This window comes from Pavona decussata, unplaced genomic scaffold (genome assembly GCF_977016875.1).
Source record: "Pavona decussata unplaced genomic scaffold, jaPavDecu1.1 SCAFFOLD_59, whole genome shotgun sequence".
NCBI lineage: Eukaryota > Metazoa > Cnidaria > Anthozoa > Scleractinia > Agariciidae > Pavona > Pavona decussata.
In genome coordinates this window covers 2,429,192-2,452,422 of record NW_028145481.1, presented here as the reverse complement: position 1 = coordinate 2,452,422, position 23,231 = coordinate 2,429,192, and the positions used below count along the sequence as shown (strand labels likewise).

The window sequence follows — 23,231 nt, the reverse complement described above, 5'->3', positions numbered from 1 at the left end:
ATGACTGTACATGTGCTTCTTGCGAACAAATTCCCGAAAGAACCTGCTACGTTTCTTCTATGGATCAGGTCGCACAGCTAATTTCAAGTTTTGAAACGAAAAATACTGTAAAGTTTTCCTGTTACAAGGGTATTGGTAACTTTGGAAATCATGGTGAGTTAATATTTATTAATTTTTGGTTAACTTTTGCCCCCATAATACAGTTCTGCTGAGTCTTGTCAATTGCTGCAAATGTGGGGATCTAACCTTTGGAATAATAATAATTAAAAAAGAAAATCAATGGATTTAGAATCCACAGGAGGACACAGGATGACACTGAGACACTTCTTACAACAATAACAACACAATCCTTCCTTTAACTTAACATTTTGTGATACTTTTTTTGAATTATGGAGTTCCTCATATACACAAAACTTCAATTAGATGAATAAAGTGTTAGTGAAAATTAGGAACTTCACTCTGGACAGTGCTCATTTGTTATTAGAATCTTTGGTGACTCTACAAATTCAATCCCAGGAGAATGCCCCTTACAACAAATCCACCCCAGCCCCCTCCCCCACCCCTTCCCATTGCCATGCCCTTGGAGAGGCTGATGAAAGGATCAAATGATTGAAAAAAAAAAGAGGAAAACTTCTGATTAGGTTTACTCAAATTGTTAATGTGGTTGGATTATATATTTTCAGAAGTCTGGATACAACAATTCTGCACATTTTTATGGCCGACATATTTGAAACACAAATTGTTAGTCAAAGCGTCGTAAAACCTACAGTTTGGAAACGTTACATTGACAATATTTTTTCTCTGTGGGACACTGGTAAACACGATATAGAACTGTTCATTGAACAAGCAAACTCATATCATCCAACAATCAAATTTACGGCTGAAATCTCCAATGCTGAGACTACATTTCTGGATACAGTTGTTTACAAAGGCAATCGATTCCACCATCAATCCATACTGGATATTAAAACACATTTCAAGCCTACTGAAACCTTTCAATACTTGCATTTCTCCTCTAGCCACCCACCAGGAGTCAAAAAAAGGATTTGTCAAGGGCGAAGCCCTAAGACTCCCACGAACAAACTCCTCAAAAACAACATTTGAGGATAATATTAAAAAATTTAAATCACGACTCCTTGCTAGAGGCTACCCAAATAATCTGATTGAAAAAATTTTATCAGATGTCAAATTTACAGAAAGGTCATCGGCATTGAAGCAAAAAGACAACACCCCCAAACAAATATTGCCTTTTGTAACACAATATCAACCATCAGTGCCCAACCTCAAACATGTTTTAATGGGAAAATGGCACTTAATACAAAACCAGCCTTTATCACGAGAAATCTTCAAAGAGCCACCACTAATTTCCTTTAAAAAAGGAAAATCTCTAAATGACATGCTTGTCAGAGCGAAAATATAAAGAGGTCACACATCAAAAATGTTTCCATTGTTAGAAGTCGTGCTGGCCTGTCACCCCTTGCTATCTCCTACAGCCATCCAAGAAAGCAAACTGTCCAGCAAGGTTGAAATTAAGGGAAGTGGTAGCATTTCCAGATTACAAGGTTTGTGAGTTCAAAAATTGTTCATAACAAAAGCAACCAGTGCTAGTTATAACCACAAGGTGGTGGCTGTGGCTAAGGGGAGCTTCAATTGCAATAATAATAATAATAATAATAATAATAATTATAATAATAATAATAATAATAATAATAATAATAATAATAATAATAATAATAGTTGGAAAGTGGAAGATGCAAACAGCAATTGTGCCAGCTTTGTTATAGGAGCACTTGACATCATCAAAAAGGGCTGGATGAGTACATTCAGAGGATCCCAGGCTTAATCAACATCACTGAGCTTCAAAATAAATCCTCTTCTGGGAATGGCTAATATTCTTAGGAAGGTTCTTTCAATTAAGTGAATTCTTTAGTACCTGATCGAGGACCATGGTTTGGCCTTGGTGCTGAAGGGAAGAAAAGCTCGCAATCAACAACAACAACAACAATAACAATAATAATAATAATAATAATAATAATAATAATAATAACAATAATAATAATAATAATAATAATAATAATAATAATAATAACAGTAACGAGAGTATATATTCAGTAATTTAATTAAGCAACTTTCATTGTCCCTGAAGGTACTGGTAATATGTGTCCTAATATAATGTTGGAATATAATTTTTTTTTCTGTCCACTACAAAATGCAATTATTAAATGAATAATAAACAACCCCTATGCTGTAGATTGAAAAGGATACCAAACATGAGAGGGAAAAGGCCTCAAAGAGATTGCGAAAAGATGTGGGAAAAGGAGAAGTGAGATCTGGGCGAAGAATCTACATTGAGTTCCCGTCCCAGAAGGACCATGCACATCACCTTATGGGAGAGGTGAGATAATAAAGGGAAGATGCAAAAACTGTTATGAATTAACTGGTTGGGACCTCTTTGACCTACTGGCTTTGGTTCAATAATTACAACTCACAAAATTTATTTATCTTTATTTTCTTGCCTCTGATACAAACAGCCATTTCACAAAAAAATGAGCTAGGAACTTCTTCAGCTGCAATGTTCAGTCATTATACAGCAATTGAAATTAAGCATAAATGTTATCAATTTTTTTCTCTAAGTGATGCAAATGCAGCCTGTGTCTTTTTCTCCTATACAGAGTATTAATTTCACAAAAACAGTGTACAAGATTTTTTTTTCCATTCAAGTTCTGTCTTAATTAACAAAGATCCTATCATTCTAACTTTCATTACTATTTGCAGGGTAGTGGCCTTTGTCAACCTGTTGATGAGAGGATTATTAGAAAAATTGATGCACTAGTTAATGAAGGTGTGAAAGACACTCGCGAAATGAAGAGACAATTATCAACAAGATCCAATATCAACATTAAATACATGTACTGGTAATATTCTCTATATAATTTTCTTAGGGTCTTACTTGCAAGAAAGATATTATGACATGTCATGTCATCCTCATGTATTTCATTCTAACTTACCTTATTATCAAGCATAATGAGTGATACTGTATGGAGCAATTAGACGCCAGTCATTACTGATTTGTTTTGGGTGCACATTTAGCATGATTTCTCATCTGTTCAGTAAATACATGTATGAAATTATACTTTTGTTACATTACCCCCATGATGTTATCAAATACTGTAAAAAGTTTAAATTTTTAAACTAGCCACATATGTTGAATACTAAATGCTTTCAATTACCAAAACAATGTTACTAAATTAACTTACATGTATTGTAGTCCACTTCATGGCAACAAGAACCAAGTAAGGTAGGCTATGGGGGAAATGGGGAATGCTTTAAAATTTTGTAGTTCCCGGTAAACCAAGTTTTCAAGCACTAGCTATAGCTGTTTTAGTGAAATATAGCCTGTAGATAAATCCTCAAAGCTTTCACGCATGATTGTGGTTATTGTTTTATTTCCCATGATTAAAGATAGCAAAATATTGTCCAATAGTTAATATTAACATTACAACAGGGAGGAGGACTAAAGCAAACCTTTTGGGCTTTTACAAAGAAGTCCCCCCATTAAAAAAATATAAATAAATATATTTTTATACACTTCAACATAGGTTGTTGAAAATTCATGTATTCATCGAAAGAACTACTTTTGAGTCAAATAATTAATCAGGAATACTTTTCCAAACGAAGACTGGATCCAGTTGGGCTCGGATCCTCCTCACCCTATGTTATGTAGTGTCCTCTGCAACAGTACAAAGAAGTAACATCGAGTGAAGCGGTGGGCAAAGATAAAATGGTAAAGGCATGTAAACATTCATCCACTCCTCGAAAAAATCTGCTTTGTCAGTCCTTCAGTGTGTAAACTGAGGAATAGTTGTCCCAACAGAGCTGGCCGCCGGCAAATTTATCACACAATGCAAAGGATAATAAAGCACTTCAGCGCCATATTTGTTTATTTCGTGAAAGCAGTCGGACGATGACGTCACAAGGACGATCGGAAAATTCCGATCAGTCGGGACCGCTTCACCCTATGTTACCTAATGCCGACCCGACGAACAGCCCTGGTAGAGGCTGATAAAATCTGCTCAAATCGTGCAGATTACCTCGCTTTCAACCTAGCGCAGAAGGCATGGGCCAACTCCAAGTTTAAAAAAATGGCGGTCACTTCCTTCCTTCAAAGCTCTGAATTTTGCTGTTCAGTGTTGTTGAATGCGATGTTTCTGTTGTTTTTAAGGTAGACCAAGTTCGCGCCTTAGTGGTAGTGTATCTAGGACAAGATGTGATTGGAGTTTTGCCTACTGGTTACGGTAGATCTTTAATATTCCAGTTAATTCCCGACCTCATTAGTTTTATCAGACGGGCGGACGTAGTGATGTGCAAAGGGACTCGGTTATTATCGTTGTTTGTCCATTAGACAGTTTGATGGGATGAAAATACAGTCCGGCTCAAGAATTACTTTGTTTATTAATGGAAGTTCTTGTTGAGGCAGTTCGTAAACTTGTAAATTATGAGTTCTTGTGTGAAACTTTTTGTGCATTGTGCACAAGGGATAGATTCAGTTGTGTGTCTTACCTTTTGATAAATGTTTATGATGGCAGAAGTGAAGTGCTCCTTGACTCATCAGAGCATATCAGTAATATTCAGGAAAAAAATTGAACGGGCACTCGCTGAGCATGTAAATTTTTTCTTCAGCAGTAAAGATTTTGGTTAGTTGGCCAGGTAGGGCTATTGGTGTGTACAACAGAGATTGGCTACTGGATGCCTGGGCCTAGCTGTGTTTATAAGCAACAGAGCCCTGTCACTCAATCATTCTTATAACTATTCAGTTGATAAAGAGGCAACAAAAATAGGCTGAACAAAGGGGCATTCCCTGTATATCTGTTTCCCATTGCTCACCAATCATCTAGAGAGGAGCTGGCTGATATGCAGGCCATGTTTAATGCAACCAAACCCAAGCTTCTGTTGATAACTGATTACAGATAAAAGGTCAAACTTCTTATCAGCCATCTCTTATAATTAACAGAAAAATTCAAAACTTAGTAATGAGTAATGAAATATGTACACTACAGTTATTTATATTTACAGTACAATCTCAGTTATTTGAATGAAATATGTACACTACAGTTATTTATATTTACAGTGCAATCTCAGTTATTTGAATCCTCAATTTTTAAACACTTCCGTTTCCTTGAACCAATAGCTGTTACACTGTAATTCTCTTGGATTTGCTTTAGTCAGATTTTTACCTCCTTTTTGTTGAGCAAAATTCAGTTTCCCTAAGAGGTTAAAAAAAATTGGTATTTCACTGGAGTAACTTAGGTATCATTATTATACAAAATGTTATACAACAAGTCAATTGTTTTCTTTTACTTACTTTTGATTATCCAACAATAACCATTTATTTTTCATGCAGGGGTCTTGTGATGTCAGGAACCAGTGCTACAGTTTTCTACACCTAATGACATAGTCTGGTGTAACTTTTTCAGTAATATTGGGAACAATATGCCCCTAATGGCATTTTCGCGAAATACTTAATGTGGCCTCATTTATTCCCATTGTATGCTTTGCAGATTTATAAAACTATCCTAGTTAATGGGATAGTTTGAGTCACAAAGATAGTGTGCTGTTAACATTGTTTCCGTATTCCCTTGTGTTAATACGAAAACGTGGACTGACTCCATTCTATTATGGTTATGTAATTTCAATAAAAGTGTAAGATTACAAATTATTCTTGTTTCACCAAAAAAAAAAAAAAAAGAAAAGAAAAAGAAAACAGGCAGAAAGCTTTCCTAAATGAAAACTTTTAGTAAAAATTGACAATCGGAACCTTTAATCTTTTTGTGAAGTGGATTTCCAGCAGTGTTTAAGCATCAATTCGACAGAGTGATGTGACGTGTGTTTTAGCTTATCAATGACCTCTTGTCCTCGTGGTTCTGCAACTGCCAAACAAAGCATGATTTCTTCGCCAGCAACTGTCGAATATCCACCTTTTTAACTGTCGAATGCTTCTTAGAAGTTGTTCTTTCGATTTACCACTTCAAAAGGGTTAATGTTCTTTTTAAAAACAGCATAGTTGAGTCTAAAACATGTAAACAATCTGGCCACTGCAATAGCCACAAAAACATCCCCTCTTGGGAAGAGCAGAATTTAATTCAGGTTTAATGAATAAATCAAATGATGATTTGACGTCAAACAGGTAGGGATGAGGGGGTCCCCTTCCTCGTGATATACACGCTAATAATGAATTTTCATTGGCCCACTTTTGTTGAAGGCAATCAAAACAATACATCCCTACTAGGAGAGGGGAGAGTTGAATGAATAAGTTAATGTTCAGATTTGAAGCTACTGTGAAAAAAAAAGAAAACAAGTTATGGAGCCCATTTTTTGACATGGTATGCCCTCAGGGCATCCTGCGTAAAAACATTACTTAACATTTCCTTTTCTATTCTGTCCAGGGTTTATGTAAAATATTCTTTATTTATGTAAGTGATAAAATGCTTTTAAGTTGCAATAATTATTTCACAGTATTAGTAATTCAACATTTTGTGAACTCAGAAGAGGACTATTATATGCCGTTCAACTCTCTTAACCCTTTAACCCCTAAGGCAAAACGACATTTTCTCCAGATCCAAGTCTACAAACTCAATGTCTATGTATAATATACCAACGTCCCAATCCTTGTGTATATTAGGTATACCCCTAAACTATAGCTTGTTTTGCAGGTCTCAACATCTTTATTAATGTGAGAGATGTCTTAAGACCCACAACTTCTAGGGGAAAAAAGTTGAAACGTTGTGGGGATGGTCAACCATATCACATATGGGAGGGGGTTAAGTTTTTATCCTTTTAATGAGTAGATCTTCACAAGACCATCTTGGTGTGAAAAATTCATAGAAATCTGTCAAATATTGACAGAGTTGTGGCATTATGTGCCAAATGGCACTCTTAGGGATTAAAGGGTTAAGCACTCTTGTACCTTCTATTTTTTATTGGAAAAACAAGATGATGAAATGAAATGTAAGGAATATTTTACAGAATGCTTATTAAAGTTAATGATACATGGTAGGTATTTTGTTGTGTAAAAATTAATGCATTAGGACTGTGCAGATGAAGTGCTATCCGTAAGCTGGAGTAGTGAGGCTGCAGCGGTGTAGTGATTAGCACTACTGACTTCTTCAATTGGGTTTTTGCTCGTAAGGACAAAAGGTTAATGGGATGAAGCAAGGCCCCTACCTCAATTGAGAAATCAGAGAATAAAATCCGCAGTGTAAAATTTTTGTGGTGGAAGGACACTCTTCCAACACAGAAATTTACACTCCACAGATAATTCTCTGATTTCTCAGTTGTATCATCAGTACTGCACAGCACAAAATTTCATTATTCCTTAATAATTATTGTTGTCAGTGTTATTTTCAACTTTACTACAAGTTAACTCTCTCATATAGCAAAGTGTAAAAAAACCGTTGGGTATAACTGCCTGATGGATTTTTTTTGGTAAAGATTTTGACAGGGACAGTTGAGGATTTACACTCTAGTGTTATTTGATTTTATTTCAATCAATTTTAATTACTAACTTTAATTTAAAACCAGGTACAGATGACTAGGGACTAGGGAAACATTTTTTTCTGTTGGATAATTAGACTTATGACGTTTATTGCATTCAACATAGAACGAACTCACTCCTAATACAGATTGGAGTTAAGATTGTATGGGGCAACCAATGTTGATTGCCATGAATGAAAGGCTCTTGGGACACGTATCTGGCACCCCCCCACCCCCCTCTACAAAATTTTGCAGGGGCAGATGACATCATCACCAACTTGGCAAAGGAGAGAGAACCTATGATTGATGTCATAAAACGCACTCCCTAATCCAGTTTTGATTATTACTAGTTTTCAATATCGAATAAGACCCAGCCAATTACTGCTGTGGTTTCCCTGAAAAAAATACAGGTTGCACTCTTAAAACAAAAGAATTAGTGTGGTTAACAGGAATTTATGAGTGGTTCATGTTTTTCCTATCCCTTCCAAAACGAATGGAAAAATTATAATGCATTCTTGGATTAAGTTAAGAAAAAGAAAGACATCTTGACTCTCTTACTAGTAAATCAATATCAGTTGCATAGATCAGAGCTGAGCACCAAGTTTGAGTTTATACAAAAACCAAAATACCGGTAGACAACTTAATGTGTACAAGAATAGTTATCACCCTGGGAATAACAGAATTTTTTTAAAAATGAGCTTTTCAATCCAATTTATTGAATTAATGAGCTACAAATACAGAAAAATGACACAAAGCTAACTTGGCTTGAAATATTCCTCCTGTGTTCAAACATCTCTAATCTGCATCTCCCTCAAACAGAACCTAAGATCAACAAAAAAATCACTCAATTCAATTTGACTAGAAAACGATAAATCTTAAAGTGCTACTATGATCAAATTTTTACCTCTTGAATTTTAAGGTTTATCACATAGAATTCTAGGAAAGATTAAAAACGCCTTTTACCGTTTCTTAATATCTGCATTGGTTCCGGAGATATTCACGTTTGAAAAATGTGTAAAATATGTAAATGAGATGACTGATGACGTCACAAACTCAACCGAATTTTGGTCAAATATTATAAATAGAGCTATCTCAGTCAATTTACAACAGAGACCATTGAAATCTGGCAGGCTAATAGTTCTAAAGGCCATACACCTATGGCTATAAAAATTCGGTTCCCATGGCAACTCACTCTTTTCCAGTCCCCTCCAACCTGATTTATTCATTTTAGTGATTTTCAGCTTGAAAAATATTTAACAAGGCCACGAACTCGACCTAACATATTTATACACTTGCTGGATCATGCAGATGAGGCACCATTGGTAAATATCAAAATAGAATGCCAAAGATGGCCAGCAAGGCCCTAAGTATCAGGGAGGACTAGAACCCAGTATGTTGCCATGGTAACAAAACTGATAAGCTTATATTATGGAGCGCACCTAGAACAATGTCACTGCAAAGAATCAAGCATTTCTGATACAAATTGGCTGAGATATCTTTTTTCATAATATTTGACCAAAATTCTGTTGAGTTTGTGACGTCATCACTTGGCTAATTTGCATATTTTAAAAACTTGAATATCTCTGGAACAAAAAGGGATATTTGAAAATAGTAAACAGCATTCTTCTTCACGTACAGACTACTTTTTTATGTTTTAAAATGGCTCAGATTAGAAAGACACGAATTTCGTCATAGTAGCACTTTAAATATTTTCTAAATCCCTACAATTAAGGAATCATTTTGGTCCGCGGTGTACCAGTTTGGAACGATATCTTTCTTGTGCATATTATGTTACTGACCACTTGAATTCACATAACAACACTGGCCTGCTATTGTCCGTAAAAGGTTACTTTAAGAAAATTGCTCCCTCTTCAAAAAACAAAACACTAGAAAACACTTATAGTGTGCATGCATACATAAAGATTTGAATTCTCTTACCTTCTCGATTGACAAAGCCGTCGGAACTTTCGCCGTCCACCGACAGAGCAAAACCCCTTCTTCTTTTAACAGTAAACATTTTCCTTCAACAATAACAAATCTATCTTTTGATCCTTCGCGCAGGATCAAAAAAATACGATGGCGCGTAGGAAAAATTCGATCGCTCCAAAACTTGAAATTTTCTGCAAAGCTTCCTTGCTCTTAAAAATGATCCTTGCTATTTTTATACACCATCCTGATACAGAAAGGCGTATAAACACTGCTTTTTATTTTTATCCAAATCTCTAGAACAAAGCGAAGCAAACTTTGGCAGCCATATTTGTTTACAAAATTTAAGTTCGCGCGTGTGTAAGAAAAACCTGGGTACTAGCGCAAAATGTAGTGACCAATCAGAAATACTAATAGAATTTTGTTTTAAATTTTGCTAATCTTACAATGGCAATGCTCGATAGATCAGCCAGTACCAGGGCTGTTCGTCGTTGCTAACCCCGCGGACGGCCCTGGGAACGAGGTTGGTAGTCAGTTAAATTTCGGGAGCGCATTCCTTTCGTCGTCTTGGGAGTCAAAAATTGCCATGTTTTTTTAACTTTCCCGTATCCCGTGCCCGTCCCGAAAGAATTGTGTGATTTTTATTGGCTGTAACTTTGAATCACGTGCAAGTAAGGTTGGATTGCACCATAAATGTTCATTTCACCAAAAATTTGCATAATGTTGTTTACGACGTCACTGATGCGTGACATGGCACTTTCCGCGGTAAAAGCGGTAAATCGAAAGAATAACTTCTAAGAAGCACTCGACATTTAGCACGGTGGAAATTGGAGATTTCCTGGCGAAGGAATCATGCTTTGTTTGACAGTTGTAGAACCACGATGAGACTGAGAAGAAATCATTTATAAGCTTACGTTATCGTAATCACTAATGGAATTCCAGTACAATTACAAGGGAAGCAACATAATGCGACCATCGTGACTCAAACTAAGGATAGTTTTATCAATCTGCGAAGCATACAATTGGAATAAATGAATCAGCATCACGCGTCAATGCCAGTATAGGCATCTTGTTTTTAAAACTAGAATCACCAGTCCGGTCAACAAGCTTGACCTCTTCAACAAGCTTGATTCTGATTGGTTCTTATATCTTATCGGTGGTAGAGGTGGCATCCAATCATATGGTGTTATTTTATTCATCACACAACACATCGCAATCGCATGTCACGTCGATCGTCTTATCTAGGAAAACTGCTCGTAGGGTAGTATATTCCGGTCGCTGGTTCGTTTACTTTTTCATCCATCCGCTCTACTTAACTTTCATTGTGGATCTGCTTTGCAGACTTCCATTGTAAACTAAGATCATGCACACTTTGGCTCTCTTCTTCGCCACTGGGATACGTCCGCGAAGAGTCGTCCTTGCAGGATAAGTCCGTCCCTGAAGTGTAGAGAATACACTCTAAATAATTCTAAATAATCAACAACGCTAGAAGTCTCACAAATATATCGCTAGAAAAACATGCTAAAAAATACCGGTAATTGTTGGCTCTTCGGCCGAAGAGCCTACAATTGTCACAATTGCCCGTATCTTTACGGCCTTCAAAACAGCTCTAGCACTCTGAGCACTCTGCCGTCGCAAAAAGTTTTTGTAAAATTCAAAGCGCTGGCGATACTTTGTTGAACCTATTAGTCGCCGAATTACCTCTTTGGTCAGCCATAGTTTAAGTTTTGGACTGTTGACACCGTTTTGCTTTGCTGTAAAGACCAAAATTTTCACCCTCCGTAGCGCCAGAGCGCGCGTCAATCTCTTGGCGCGTTTAAAATAGTGACCTGGCTAATATGTTCGAATAGAGCGCTTTTATGGTCGAGTGAATTGGCCCGTATAAACTAGTGGGTATTAAGATTTCCGGTAGAGTCGCAGCTTCAACAAGCTTGACCCCGGTAACTCACGCGTTTGATTCACAAAAAGTTGGCAGGTGTACACTAACCAATTGAATGATACCCGATGCCAATAGTCTTTCAATAGAGGAGTTGCCGGAGGTGGCAACCTCGCAGAACAATGTTGAGTACCGTTTAAACTACAACAAATTTTATCAAGGGTGCCTTGATCGCTCATTTTGTGGCGATGGGCCATTTTGCTCACTGAAGCAGGTTTTGATTAATGCATTTTCGGATAGTTCAAATGCAATGTTAGTGCTTGATGGTTATGTGATGGCTGCTATCAAAAAATCAGATTTTATGTACCTATTTGATTCACATGCACGAAATTCGCTGGGAATTCCCGATGAAAATGGAACTGCTGTTGTTTTAAAGTTTTCTGATTTAGATGAATTTCAAAATCATGTAAAAACTTTGGGACATTGTCTCTGAATGTCATGATTAAAAGGCTTCGAGGCTTTGCACAGTATCTCCCGGTCTCCAGATTTATGTTTGTAATCTCCAGATTTTGAGCTGTATCTTCTGGTCTCCAGATTTATGTCTGTAATCTCCCAGATAATTGACGAAGTTTGCTATTTGCCGTATACTCGACTGTGTGCCAAGAAAATCTGAATTGTTTAGCGTTGTTTCTCGTTTTGGCCTGGCTTTCCCGCCCACCAAAACCGCCAGCTACGCAGGCTAAGGACTACATGTAAGTAGCCTGCGTCACAGACGGACTATAACGCAGGCTACATGTAAGCTACTTCTACAATAAATAAAATAAAATAAAAGGCAGTCTATGACTGCATGTACTGCTTTATTTTTGTAGATTATTGCAGTAAAGAGGCAATGTTGTATAAAATTCAGAGGGGTTAATATAATGAACTGCTCTAGTCAGTGCCAAAATTGTGCAGCGTAATTTGATCGTGTTGTCATATGGGCAAATTTGGTATATAAGCACTGGAGGCTTTCGATTTGTTTACACTTTGAATATCATGGTTTGGCTCTCCCATCAGGCCATGGTTTACATAAGATTGCATGGTGAAGAAATTCCGTGAATCAAGACACAGATAAACGGACAATAAGCTTTCTTAATTGAAAAATTTATTCAGACAGACCTGTGTTCACGCCTGAAAAGCAAATTCGTTCAATTTTCGCCTCGAGTGAAGCTACGCGAACTGCGAGTAAGAGTCACTGAACACGACTAAACCACAATTTCTCGTTTTTCGAAAATTCGCCAAAGCTATTTGAAATATGACAAATCGACCAATTTAACATAAACCACGGTGAAATTCACATTCAAACCTGTAAAATTTTGTAAAGTGGATTCTCAGGAGCACACGAAAATTTCCGAGGACGTCTACAGCTAATGTGATGATTTGCAGATCTTGTTTCCCATCCCAAATGCACTGTTTCGCCTTGACACAATCTCGAACAGGCATCAGGGTCTGGAAGGGATTTGGAAGGGGCTCGGGATCCGGGATTTGACCCAAATACGGTGCGGGATTCGGGAAAAGACAAAATATCTTGACGGGATTCGGGATTTGAAACCTTGACACATCAATGCAACTACAAACGTGAATACTCGGAACTTACGAGATCCAACTTGAACAAGCTTTCCTGTAGATCTCAACAGGAAAGCAGCTTCATTGCTTCCCAATCCTCGGTCGGCCTTTGGCTGACGTTTCGGCGGGAACGCTGCATCTTACTTTCGAACATCTCCAGCGTATCAGGCCATATTCAGCTCTATGGCGAGGACATATTGTCATCGACGCCTGCGTTTCATTTGCCGTGAAAATGCCTAAATACCAAAAAACAATCGAAAAATTGTGAATTATAAACAGTAGCCAAACAAAACAGTCATGAGTACATGAACTTGGGGCGTGGCCATCGATTTGCTGTCGAGGTGTGAAAGTGTTTTCCTATGTAAAAATTAAGATCTTCGTGACTACGCTATCCTCAATAGTCCTCAATAGGGTCCAATAGCTGAACTCCTAGCAGAAGGCAGTTATAGGCTATTGACTGCTCCCCAGGAAGAGGGATTCGCCAAAATGTGGGTACGGGATGCGGGATTTTTTTACCTGCCCTCTATCGTGAAAACCAAGAAACTTATAGTGGCTCATATACCAATTAACTTATTACTGAAGTATGAAAAGCTATTTCTTTTTTTTACAGTAAACTTAAAACACGCGTAAATTCAAATTATCAATCGAAAGGGTCAATCCGTACCTCCGATCTTACGATTAGCTCTTGCGGAAATGATTTTTTAATGCATTTTTTTGGGAAAGAAAAAAACGGTATTCGGGATAGGAGTGAACAAAGTGCGGGATTCGGGATTCTTGTGAAAAAGAAGCGGGAATGCGGGATCAAGACCCCCCCCCCCCCCCCTTCCAGACCCTGAGGCATTTCTCCGGTATGAAATCACTGATTTCCTCTTTTGAAGCAGCCGAGTGTTCCTTAGAAGTTGTTCTTTTGATATACAGTATTAAAAAAACCCAGTGAATTTGTTCCAAGAACTACAAACTGCCATCATGAAAAAGGTCGAAAAACGCGACAGCCATTTTGAATACAAGGATCTACGAGTAAAGCCGACTAAGATCTCGCCAACCTGTTGTGGTGAACTCGACGCAACTTCGGGTAACGAACATAATCCGAAGATTGGCTGAGATTTACAACTCGATGACATAGTACACAAACGTTCTAAGTAAAAACTTACGCAAGGAATAGAATGCATGCGTGTGCATTTGTATTGCTGGATAAGTCACGCTTCACTTCTTTGCATGCACTGGCGATGTTCACACAAGAAACAATTATGCGCGGACAAATTAAAAGAGCGTCAGCACTTGAAATCCGGCTTTTCAGTGGCCAAATTACCTTGTTAACTCTGTTGAAAAAACCAAACATTCATTTGCACTCCCCACACTTTCTTTAGACGATAATTGACGTGTTGCGTCAAAGCTGTATACAGTCCTCGCTCGGACAAGGCTTAAAACGCTGATGTGATGCAGTTTTGACTGCCTGTAGATGTAGACTGAGAGAGGACTTGAAAAAAAAAAAGGAGAAGAAAAGAAAAGAGCGTGGTTATGCAGACCCTGCTACACAAAACACTTTGGCTTGATGGTACTTTGTTTTGGTGACCATCTGTCGATTTGACTTTGACGAATTTGGCCAATCCTATCCAGACCTCGGCCACCAATATTTCAATGTAACATTCTTAAACTATGAAAACATTCTTCGAGGTTCCGGGATTGACAGGTGGCGGAGCGGTAAAGGTGAGAGTAGACTTTTCGCGCGGGTCACACGAGATCAGAGACAAGACGAAATAGTAAGAGACTTCGATCGGAATTGGAAACTGCGCAAGAAAAGCCTCTGGTACCCAGGCAATGTACGAGGTAGCTCACTTGAAGACTATCGAGGGAATTTAGTTTAGATCGAACGAGTGAAACTTCCAAAGACTTACTTTGGGGACTTCCGTGATATGTAGCCTGCGTGGCAGGCGCTAGAAAGGAGAGAGAGAAGGGGAATCGTGCGGGGCGCTCAACGCGCAAGGGAGAGGGGTAGGAGGGGAAATGAGGCTCTCCCCTCCCTTCCCCCCCCCCCCCGCCGATTCCTTTCTAGCACCTGCCCTGCAGGTTAAAAGCATTTCCCGCATACTTGCAGGGCCTCACCGTGTAAATGCAGGTCCCGAGAAAATGGTACATGTCATGTTACACAACACTAGTGGTGGACCACAAAAAAGTCTCGAGCATTTGTTTGTTTAGCACAGTTTACTGTATTCTTACTAATGACCAAGGTAAATCAAGGAAATTAACTTTCTTTTGGGATGTATTTTGCTGTTTTAAATCTTCTTGTCGTCTTTTGTCCCCCAACCCACCCCCACCCAGTATCAATTCAGTGAACAATGAAGCAAACGACTCGTTGTTATGCATCGGTTGAGTTTGCTGTTGGTTCTTGTCCTACTTCTTGCTCCGAGAGGTTTTCCTCCAGGTATTCCGGTTTCCCCTCTCCTCAAAAACCAACATTTCCAAATTCCATTTTAATCCGGAATCTGAGGGCCACAAGTTTTCAATTCCCTTCGTTAAAACAAAGTTGATTTATTTATTTATTTTAAAAATAATGACAACAAAGCAATAAATTAAAAAAAACTTTAATTACGAAATAGGCTACCAAACATTCTAAAAAAGAAAAGGCATTTAGCAAACACTGAGACAAGCCAGAGAGTATGATATATAAAAATGCTTACATAATAATTATCCTCATCACCAATCTCCTCCCTTTGTTAAATATTGCCAACTCATTAAACCCTTTAAGCCCTAGCATCAAATTTCTCCTTTTAATATCGATGCTCATTCAACCCTTGAGGTCATGAGAATTAAGGGTATGATTACCCAAGGTGAAATTTTTTCTTCATATTTTAATAACTTCTCCCCAGTATGTTTATAAGAAAAGCATGGGAACAAGATAGTAGAATTTGTTCTTTGATATTAGGGTTAAAGGGCAAAAGTGTTCACAGTTTAGTCAGGTCACTGATAAAGTGATGAACATGCTGAGAACTTGAATGGACGCCAAAATCAGGATTTAGGCAGTCTTGGCAAAACCCACACGGTTGTTCCCAAAGTCAAACTCGGTGTAGTAAGGACCAATGAAAACATCTCCCAGAATCCACAGGGGGCCAACAGGCACATCGATACCAAGGAAACCACTGAGGCACTGGGTCTGCCCCATTACTGTCACCTGAAAGACAAAAATTTTTTGAACGAAAGTGAATTAGTAGTGTAAACATGAAATGATTGTTAGGCAATGTATGATGTTTATTTTTCAAATGAAGGGCTTTTGAATAATTATCATAAATTATGCTTAACAAAATCATAGTAGTCCTACTTGTGAAATCATGAGTATGATTAAAGCCCTAATAATTTACAAACAATGATTTCTGCAGTCTGATTGGCTAACAGCATGTCAATTTATCCCAAACAGTGAAAAAAGTGAAATTTCTGGCACAAAAAGATGAATGACGGTTGGTGAAATTAACAAAATAATAATGACATAATTTTTTCATGTAATTTGGACTAAATGAGCACTGATGAATTTTCAAAGGATACAAATTGCTATTACCCTGTGGGCAATAGCCAATCAAACCCCACAATTTTGCTTAAGATATGATCTATACAGTAGAACTCCGCTAACTAATCCAATTTCCCCTGGATTTGAACCCATTTTGTCAGTCATTTACTATCTGAAAACTTAAATTTCATTGTGTCAGTTGGTAAAGGTTAAAATTACAGAACATAGCTGATTGACATGTCAGAATCTTTAATCTTTATTGTAATGTATGGAAATGTCTGTAACTAGACATTGGCATTAATGGTTTGTCCTTTATAATGTTCTTAAATTTTGGCTAAAATTCATAAACTAGAATGTAAACGTTCCTATTGAAAGGCTTTCATAAAACAAACTTATTGTACCAAAGTGAGTGGTGATTTTGTAAGAATTGTAAAACCACTGAGGGTGTTTTATTAAGTAATATCAGGCTACTTGATATTCAACACCAACCCCACAAACTCGAACCCCCACGAACTTCCCTTGGGAGTTTGAGTTATTGCGGTGCTATTGAAAATGTAGTTCTATTATGCTCCGCTTGTGTGAGTGAGGAGGACGCTTGTGACCTTGTGAACAGCTTACAACAAGTAGCTGCTTTGAGAGAATCAACTGCATAACAAGAGAACAAACCTTGAGGACGTAATCCTTTCCAGTCAGTGTAAATTTCTTTCCAGCCAGAACAAAGTCAATTGGTGGAAGAGAGTCGATCTTGCTGCAGTCAATTATATACTGAAATTAAAAAAAAAAAAAAAAAAAAAAAAAAAAAAAAAAAAAAAAAAACAATAAAAGCTTAGTTCAAGCTTGCAACATAACAACACATACATATATATAACCACGTGAAGATCACGTACGGTTTTATTTATTTTTACCCGGATGAGATATGGTATTTATTTGAGAAAGCGAGTTTTTCATAGACATACACAAAACAGTGTGCAATATGTTTTGATTTGTAATTGCTGTGGAGAAAACTTGAGCAGCCCAGGTATGATTCTATTTAAGGGGAGAAATTTGACTCAAATAATTATCAGACTTTTTTTATCCAATAATTTCAACATCCTTTTCAAATGTTCTTGGAGATAAGTGCCTCCGAATTTGGAATGAAAACACAACCACTGGAGAGTTTTAGAACTTAACCAGTAAAGATCTTACACAGACCTGCACTTTGGACCTGTGCATGTTTTGTGCTCCAATGGCTTGTTTCAGTGACAAAATTTCCATGGAAGTATCTTAGTTAGCATCATCCATTTATACAAATATCCAGCAAAGTACGCCATACAATAAAATAATTAGCTTGGGATTGGTGTGGACCCAAAAGTAGTTTTACAGATTGGTGATCCAAAACAATATGTAGTCCAGATGACAGGTACAGGGTGAAAAAGGATGGTATATCTCAGGAACTTTTGTTAAGGATCCAAAGTAGACCTGGGGAGCAGGGATGGCAGAGCGGTGAGAGCATTTGCGGCCCGGGTTTGATTCCCGGACTCAGCGTCACATGTGGGTTCTTTTTGTCCGGTTTTCCCCTCTCCTCAAAAACCAAAATTTCCAAATTACAATTACAATTACAATTGGAATCTGAGGGCCATGTCAGTCGCAACAGACTGTCAAGTGTCGCCCTCGTTAAATAAAGTTTATTTATTTATTTACAATGTAAACTCAGCCTTAAGAAGAAAATGTATTGTTTATATGCCAGGTCTTTAATAAACATGTTTACATTAAAGATTGCACCAACCTCGCCACCAACAATAGGTGTGGCACCAATCATTGCATTTAGATTTTTAACATCAGCAGTGGGTCCACCAATCAGTGATGTACCAGTGTCGGCAATAGCCTGACAACCACCCTCGCACATGGCTGCTTTTCCATTTACATTAATGCTTGAAACAAAACAAAAATTGAATAAATTTTTATCACAAACACACAAGTTTAAACATTCCAAGCAAAATAAGAACTAAATGTCACTGAGCTAAATGTCTGTGACACTTGTGTAACAACAACATTTAATTTCCTCAAATCAGTTATAAATGCACTGAGTGATTCACTGAAGGTAATACCAGTGTATGCTACTGGTTAGTTTACATGTAGATGTATGGAAGGTAGATGGATAATAAAACACATTTAACAACCTGTAGTAGACAGGTATGTATAAAAGGTCACCTTTCACTCTTTTTATAGTTGATGTACATGTATTAAATAAATCCTAAGTGACTTCTGATAAATTGCTAGATTCTCCTTCCAAATTGCCTTGTATTTGCTTGTGAAACAAAAGGAGAATTTGACCCTACATGTACATCAAAAGTCACTTAGGACCTTATTCCGTGCACCCCTTCAAATAGTAAGTAGAACCAGGGGAAAACAAACTTACCCATCCATTTTAAATTGCCAGTAGCCCTTCTTGGTGACAGGAACATAGGTGAAGTCTCCAGTGTAGTACTTGGGATCAGAACCGCCAAAAATCAGCTCACCTCCTGGGGTGCCAGAGGGGTTCCTAGAAAACGACGACATTTGCTCATTACATGTACACAAATCATCCAACACAGTTATTACAGACTTCCATCGATCTTGTTTATGGTTGATAATAAAAAGAAGACATTTTAAAAGAAAGTTAGAGTTTGAGTACTTCAATACCCAAATCATACGACTTTTGAATTGAGATCATTACACATTTGAGGCTTCTGGCATTAATAAACTACTGCAACAAGTGACATTGAATTGAATAGAAATTTATTGTTAGTAACACTTTACAAAATATTTTTTTAAAATTTTGTTTGATAAACTGAAAGATCAATGTATATTATTTTACCAAGCTGTGATCCCTAGGTGACAGAATTCAGACTTTGTACAAAAAAAATTATACAAAAATTAAAATGTTATTGTTCAAGCTGTGTGGATTACAACCCTTGACACAGAGTTATAGAAATGTCAAAAGAGTGAATCTTTTGTTAAAATAAAGTTCTAGGAAATAAAAGGAATTGTTATTCAATGCTTAAATGGAAAAGCTCTTGAAACTGACTGTGTGGACAACAAAATGTTTATCATGTGAAAAGAATCCCTTTGCTTCCGGTTCAATTTCAAGTGGCTCTTCTAGTACTCTTAATGAATCAGTAATTGTTTTGATAATAAAGGTGTGGAAACGGACCTATCCAGGTAAAAGGAGAAAACAGGTTTTGGGACAACACTTTGCTGCACCATATTCTGGAAAACTGGCGTAACACCATCAACTGAGATTGTGGCGTATCCCATGCCGAGAATGCCATCAAACTTGGCGGCAACAAATGCTACGCCTGGTTCACTTGTTGCTTCAGCAAATGTTTGGTGTTTCACAGATAAACCAGCAACCTGAAAGAAGGACAAAGAATAGTTGCTGTAACTCCAGGGTACTGGCAAATCACTTACTATTTGTCGTGGACAAAACATTCAACTCAAAGTTGATTTCTGTCAATAAACAAAATATGTATGCATTGTGTAATGTAAATAGCGTTGTGTACATGCTGCATACCTGTTTGTTTACAGACACACACTCCCTAACTCTCTCACTCTTACATGCCTGACGACATAGTGGGTAGTCACTAGTGCACTGTATCCACAAGAATTAAGAGTGTATAAATTTTCAAAGTTCATCGCACTGGCTTACATTCAAAACATCAGTGCTGAGAAATCCCTTCATGCTTCCACTGCCATAACGGATTGAAAATGATGTTCCATTTTTCTCATAAGTGCTTGACTTGCTGCTGTCATACTTGTTGTGCAATACTAAAGAAGGAATAAAAATTCAAATGATCAATTGAATATGAAACCAAACCCGACTGTCCAGGCCATTCTTAAGTAGAAATTGTGCAAGGAAACTATACCCCGCAAAGTCATTTATTTTTAGGCCTCAAGAAGGCAAGAAGTAGGGGGTGAAGGGGTTATTAGAGAGAGAGGCTTATTCCAAGCCATGAGTTTTGAACAAATACTGAATAATAATGATGATGACGATGATGATGACCTTTCACCAGGAGGCAACCTCTTTCAAACAAACAAACAAAGCACTGTCTAATGGGTTGTGAGTGGAAGTACAACTTTTTAAACCTAGTTTGTATGAACTTGTCACTTGTCACCCTAATCTTTTTTCAAGAGTCTCCTACTCTGCTGGTAAACCACAGGAAAGAGCAATGCAAACCAAGGCCTTATAATTCTTGCTATCGTGTGAAAACAATCCGTTAAAATGCCAACTCACCATACAAGCTATTCTTCTACATGTATTGTTAAATTATAAATAATAAATAATACTTACAACAAGCAATGTCTGTAATAGGGCATTTCTTGGAGGGAACCCATAAATTAGAAGAACCAGTGTCAAAAACAACTTTGAATGTTTGTCCAGGAGTTCCTAGCTGGATTTCTCCATAGTACTGAGCATCCAGATAATTAGACAGTGGTTCCGGGCCACCATACTCCTGAGTGTACTTCTGGTGTGATTCTTTTTCTGCCTTCTCCAGCAAATCTTTTTGGGAAATACCAGCTTCTCGAAGAGTGTCTCGGATTGATTGTACTTTGTGTAGTGGGATTCTGAAACAGAAAATTTAATGTCAGTGATCTGACAGCAGAATAACCACATTAGCACTGTTCAATTTTAAGCATGACATAAGCGCTCTAGTTAGATCCCTCTATCTGCGGTGTGCATTGCCAAAATAAAGCGTCGAATTCCGAAAGTTCTGCTTTCTTCCTCCCTCCCCCTACTTCCCTTTTCATCAAAAGGATATTAATGTGAGCTAGGACAGTCCATACTAATCCATCTTTGTTTAAAATGTTTACATTAAAACAGCTGTGTAAACGGAGACTTTCAAACACTAATCATTTTGAAAATGCAATTGTATATGGATGAGTAAAAAAGGCAAGTATATTTTGCTCTTTTTTAGCCAAATGAGAAACAGATTTTCAAAGCTGTGACATAGGGTGCCTTAGAAGGTGATTATTGTGCTGTACATAACACAACGTAAAAATATGTAATTTTTGTTAGAACTTGCAATGCCAGGGTGACTTTCATGTGTGTATGTCCCATGCTGAAGATTCTAAAAAGTTTTGAAGCTATACGTCAAGCATTCGCCGAGGGGCCTATGCCGGCCAGGGAAATGTTACACCAACCACCATACCAACCTCGCCTCCAAGACTCCCTGCTCCCCTGCCTGAATACTCTTAATCCAACAACACCGTGAAATAAATCCTGGATATTTTTGGAAATTAATCAACAGTTCATTTGAAATATGGTGAAAGTTTTCAAACACCAAGGTAATTTTTCTTTATGCCACTGCCTACAAGGTTATCTTTCACCAGCCACTACATCTGTCTTGCATTGTTTTATGCCAAAGACGATGATTGTACACCAGCACACGATTTGGAAACTTATGCCATTTGAAGACCAACATTAAATTCAGTCTGGCATGATGCAATGAAGTGCTGTTGCGAGACAAGCTGCAGACAAATTTGTGTGCCCAACAGCTGGAGGCCCCTTTGAACTTTTTTTTCACAAATTATATAAAAATAAATAAAAAAAAACTGTGTGGCAAGTTGCAGGGTGTAACATATATCCTGTAACTTGCATTGGTATGCTATTAAGAGTACTGCACTGTAACTCAGAAACTAAAATAATTCCTTGTGTAACAGGACCTTCAGACAGATTTCACTTTTTCACAGCAGGAAAGCAGCTAGTATTTTCCCATTCTCCTTCTGATTTTTTTGTTACGTGAACGATGCTGGAAACTGAAAGATTTTCAAAGTTCATTGTCATCTAGAAACTGATTCCGGTTTAGTTTGCAACTCTGGCAAAAAAAAAAAGTTTTTAAACATCCTCCTGCGCTGCTTCGCCCCAAGGAAGAACATGCATATTGATGAGAGTGTACTGAAGCCAGCGGAGCATACAAACTTTTAAAAGACGACAACACTCACACGCAAAAATTAACAAAACCTGAAATGACTTACATGTAAACGAAGCCATGTTTAGAATTAGTACCATGAAGCTAGGTGATCATCACGAGGATTGTGAAAAAATGTTTGATCGACTTTGACAACGAACAGATTGAGAAATTTCAGCTCAAGTCTAATGCAGTCTAATACAAACATAAGCTTCAGATTTTTGCCAAAAGTGATTAAAAAATTTCTAAGCAATCTGCGAGGAAATTTCTCACGAAATGTTAGCATTTCTAACCCTCCGAAACAAATCGTCCCTTCCCTCTCGCAGGGGAAGCTTCTCGATCCAAATGACAGTTTCGAAAGAAATTCTGTGAGCATGCAAGCTGGTCACGATAAAGCTGCGGTAAAATCACGAAAGACGCGAAACTGTAGTTTTCTTGTAAGATACAATTCCGTTGAACGAATACAAATCTTACCTTATTGCAGCCTGTGAGAGGCTGAAGATGGAAAGAGCAACAAAAATGGCTGAAAATTGCATCATCGACCTCTCTACCACTCAAAAGGATCCAAGGGAGAATGAAAAGGAAATCGACAAAGCGCTTTATATACTAAACCACGTGATACACATCACGACCTTGTCACGAGACTCGTCATTGGGTCATCATGCATTATGAATATGACTACAACATTAACTAGGATAAATACTTCCTTGTTTGAAAATCCTTTCGAAGGCTTTTACTTTTATTTCTCTTTTAGCAAATTAATTTATAAAACACACAAAAATAAGACCATAAATATACATGCTCTTTACTTATTTTTCAAAGGTCGGCCTTTTCCGAGTGATGCCGACACTTTTCCGAAAATGTTCCG

General features: G+C 37.6%; 1 protein-coding gene and 1 long non-coding RNA gene across 2 annotated transcripts; both read right to left on the bottom strand.

The window, feature by feature from the left end:
• Positions 1-2,415: 2,415 nt before the first annotated feature.
• On the bottom strand, positions 2,416-4,038 carry LOC146479423 (uncharacterized). The gene is made up of 3 exons (XR_014864953.1): positions 3,711-4,038; positions 3,258-3,303; positions 2,416-2,794 (listed from the first exon to the last, which is right to left on the bottom strand). It is a non-coding gene; the product is annotated as an uncharacterized LOC146479423 (long non-coding RNA).
• An 11,465-nt stretch (positions 4,039-15,503) lies between these two features.
• LOC146479422 (lysosomal aspartic protease-like) lies at positions 15,504-22,991 on the bottom strand. The gene is made up of 8 exons (XM_085111070.1): positions 22,838-22,991; positions 20,746-21,020; positions 20,104-20,222; positions 19,609-19,808; positions 18,835-18,957; positions 18,202-18,346; positions 17,103-17,201; positions 15,504-16,106 (listed from the first exon to the last, which is right to left on the bottom strand). Exons 1-8 carry the CDS (start codon positions 22,900-22,902, stop codon positions 15,951-15,953), a joined length of 1,182 nt encoding a protein of 393 aa, XP_084967196.1. The 5' UTR covers positions 22,903-22,991; the 3' UTR covers positions 15,504-15,950.
• Between the last annotated feature and the right edge of the window lie 240 nt (positions 22,992-23,231).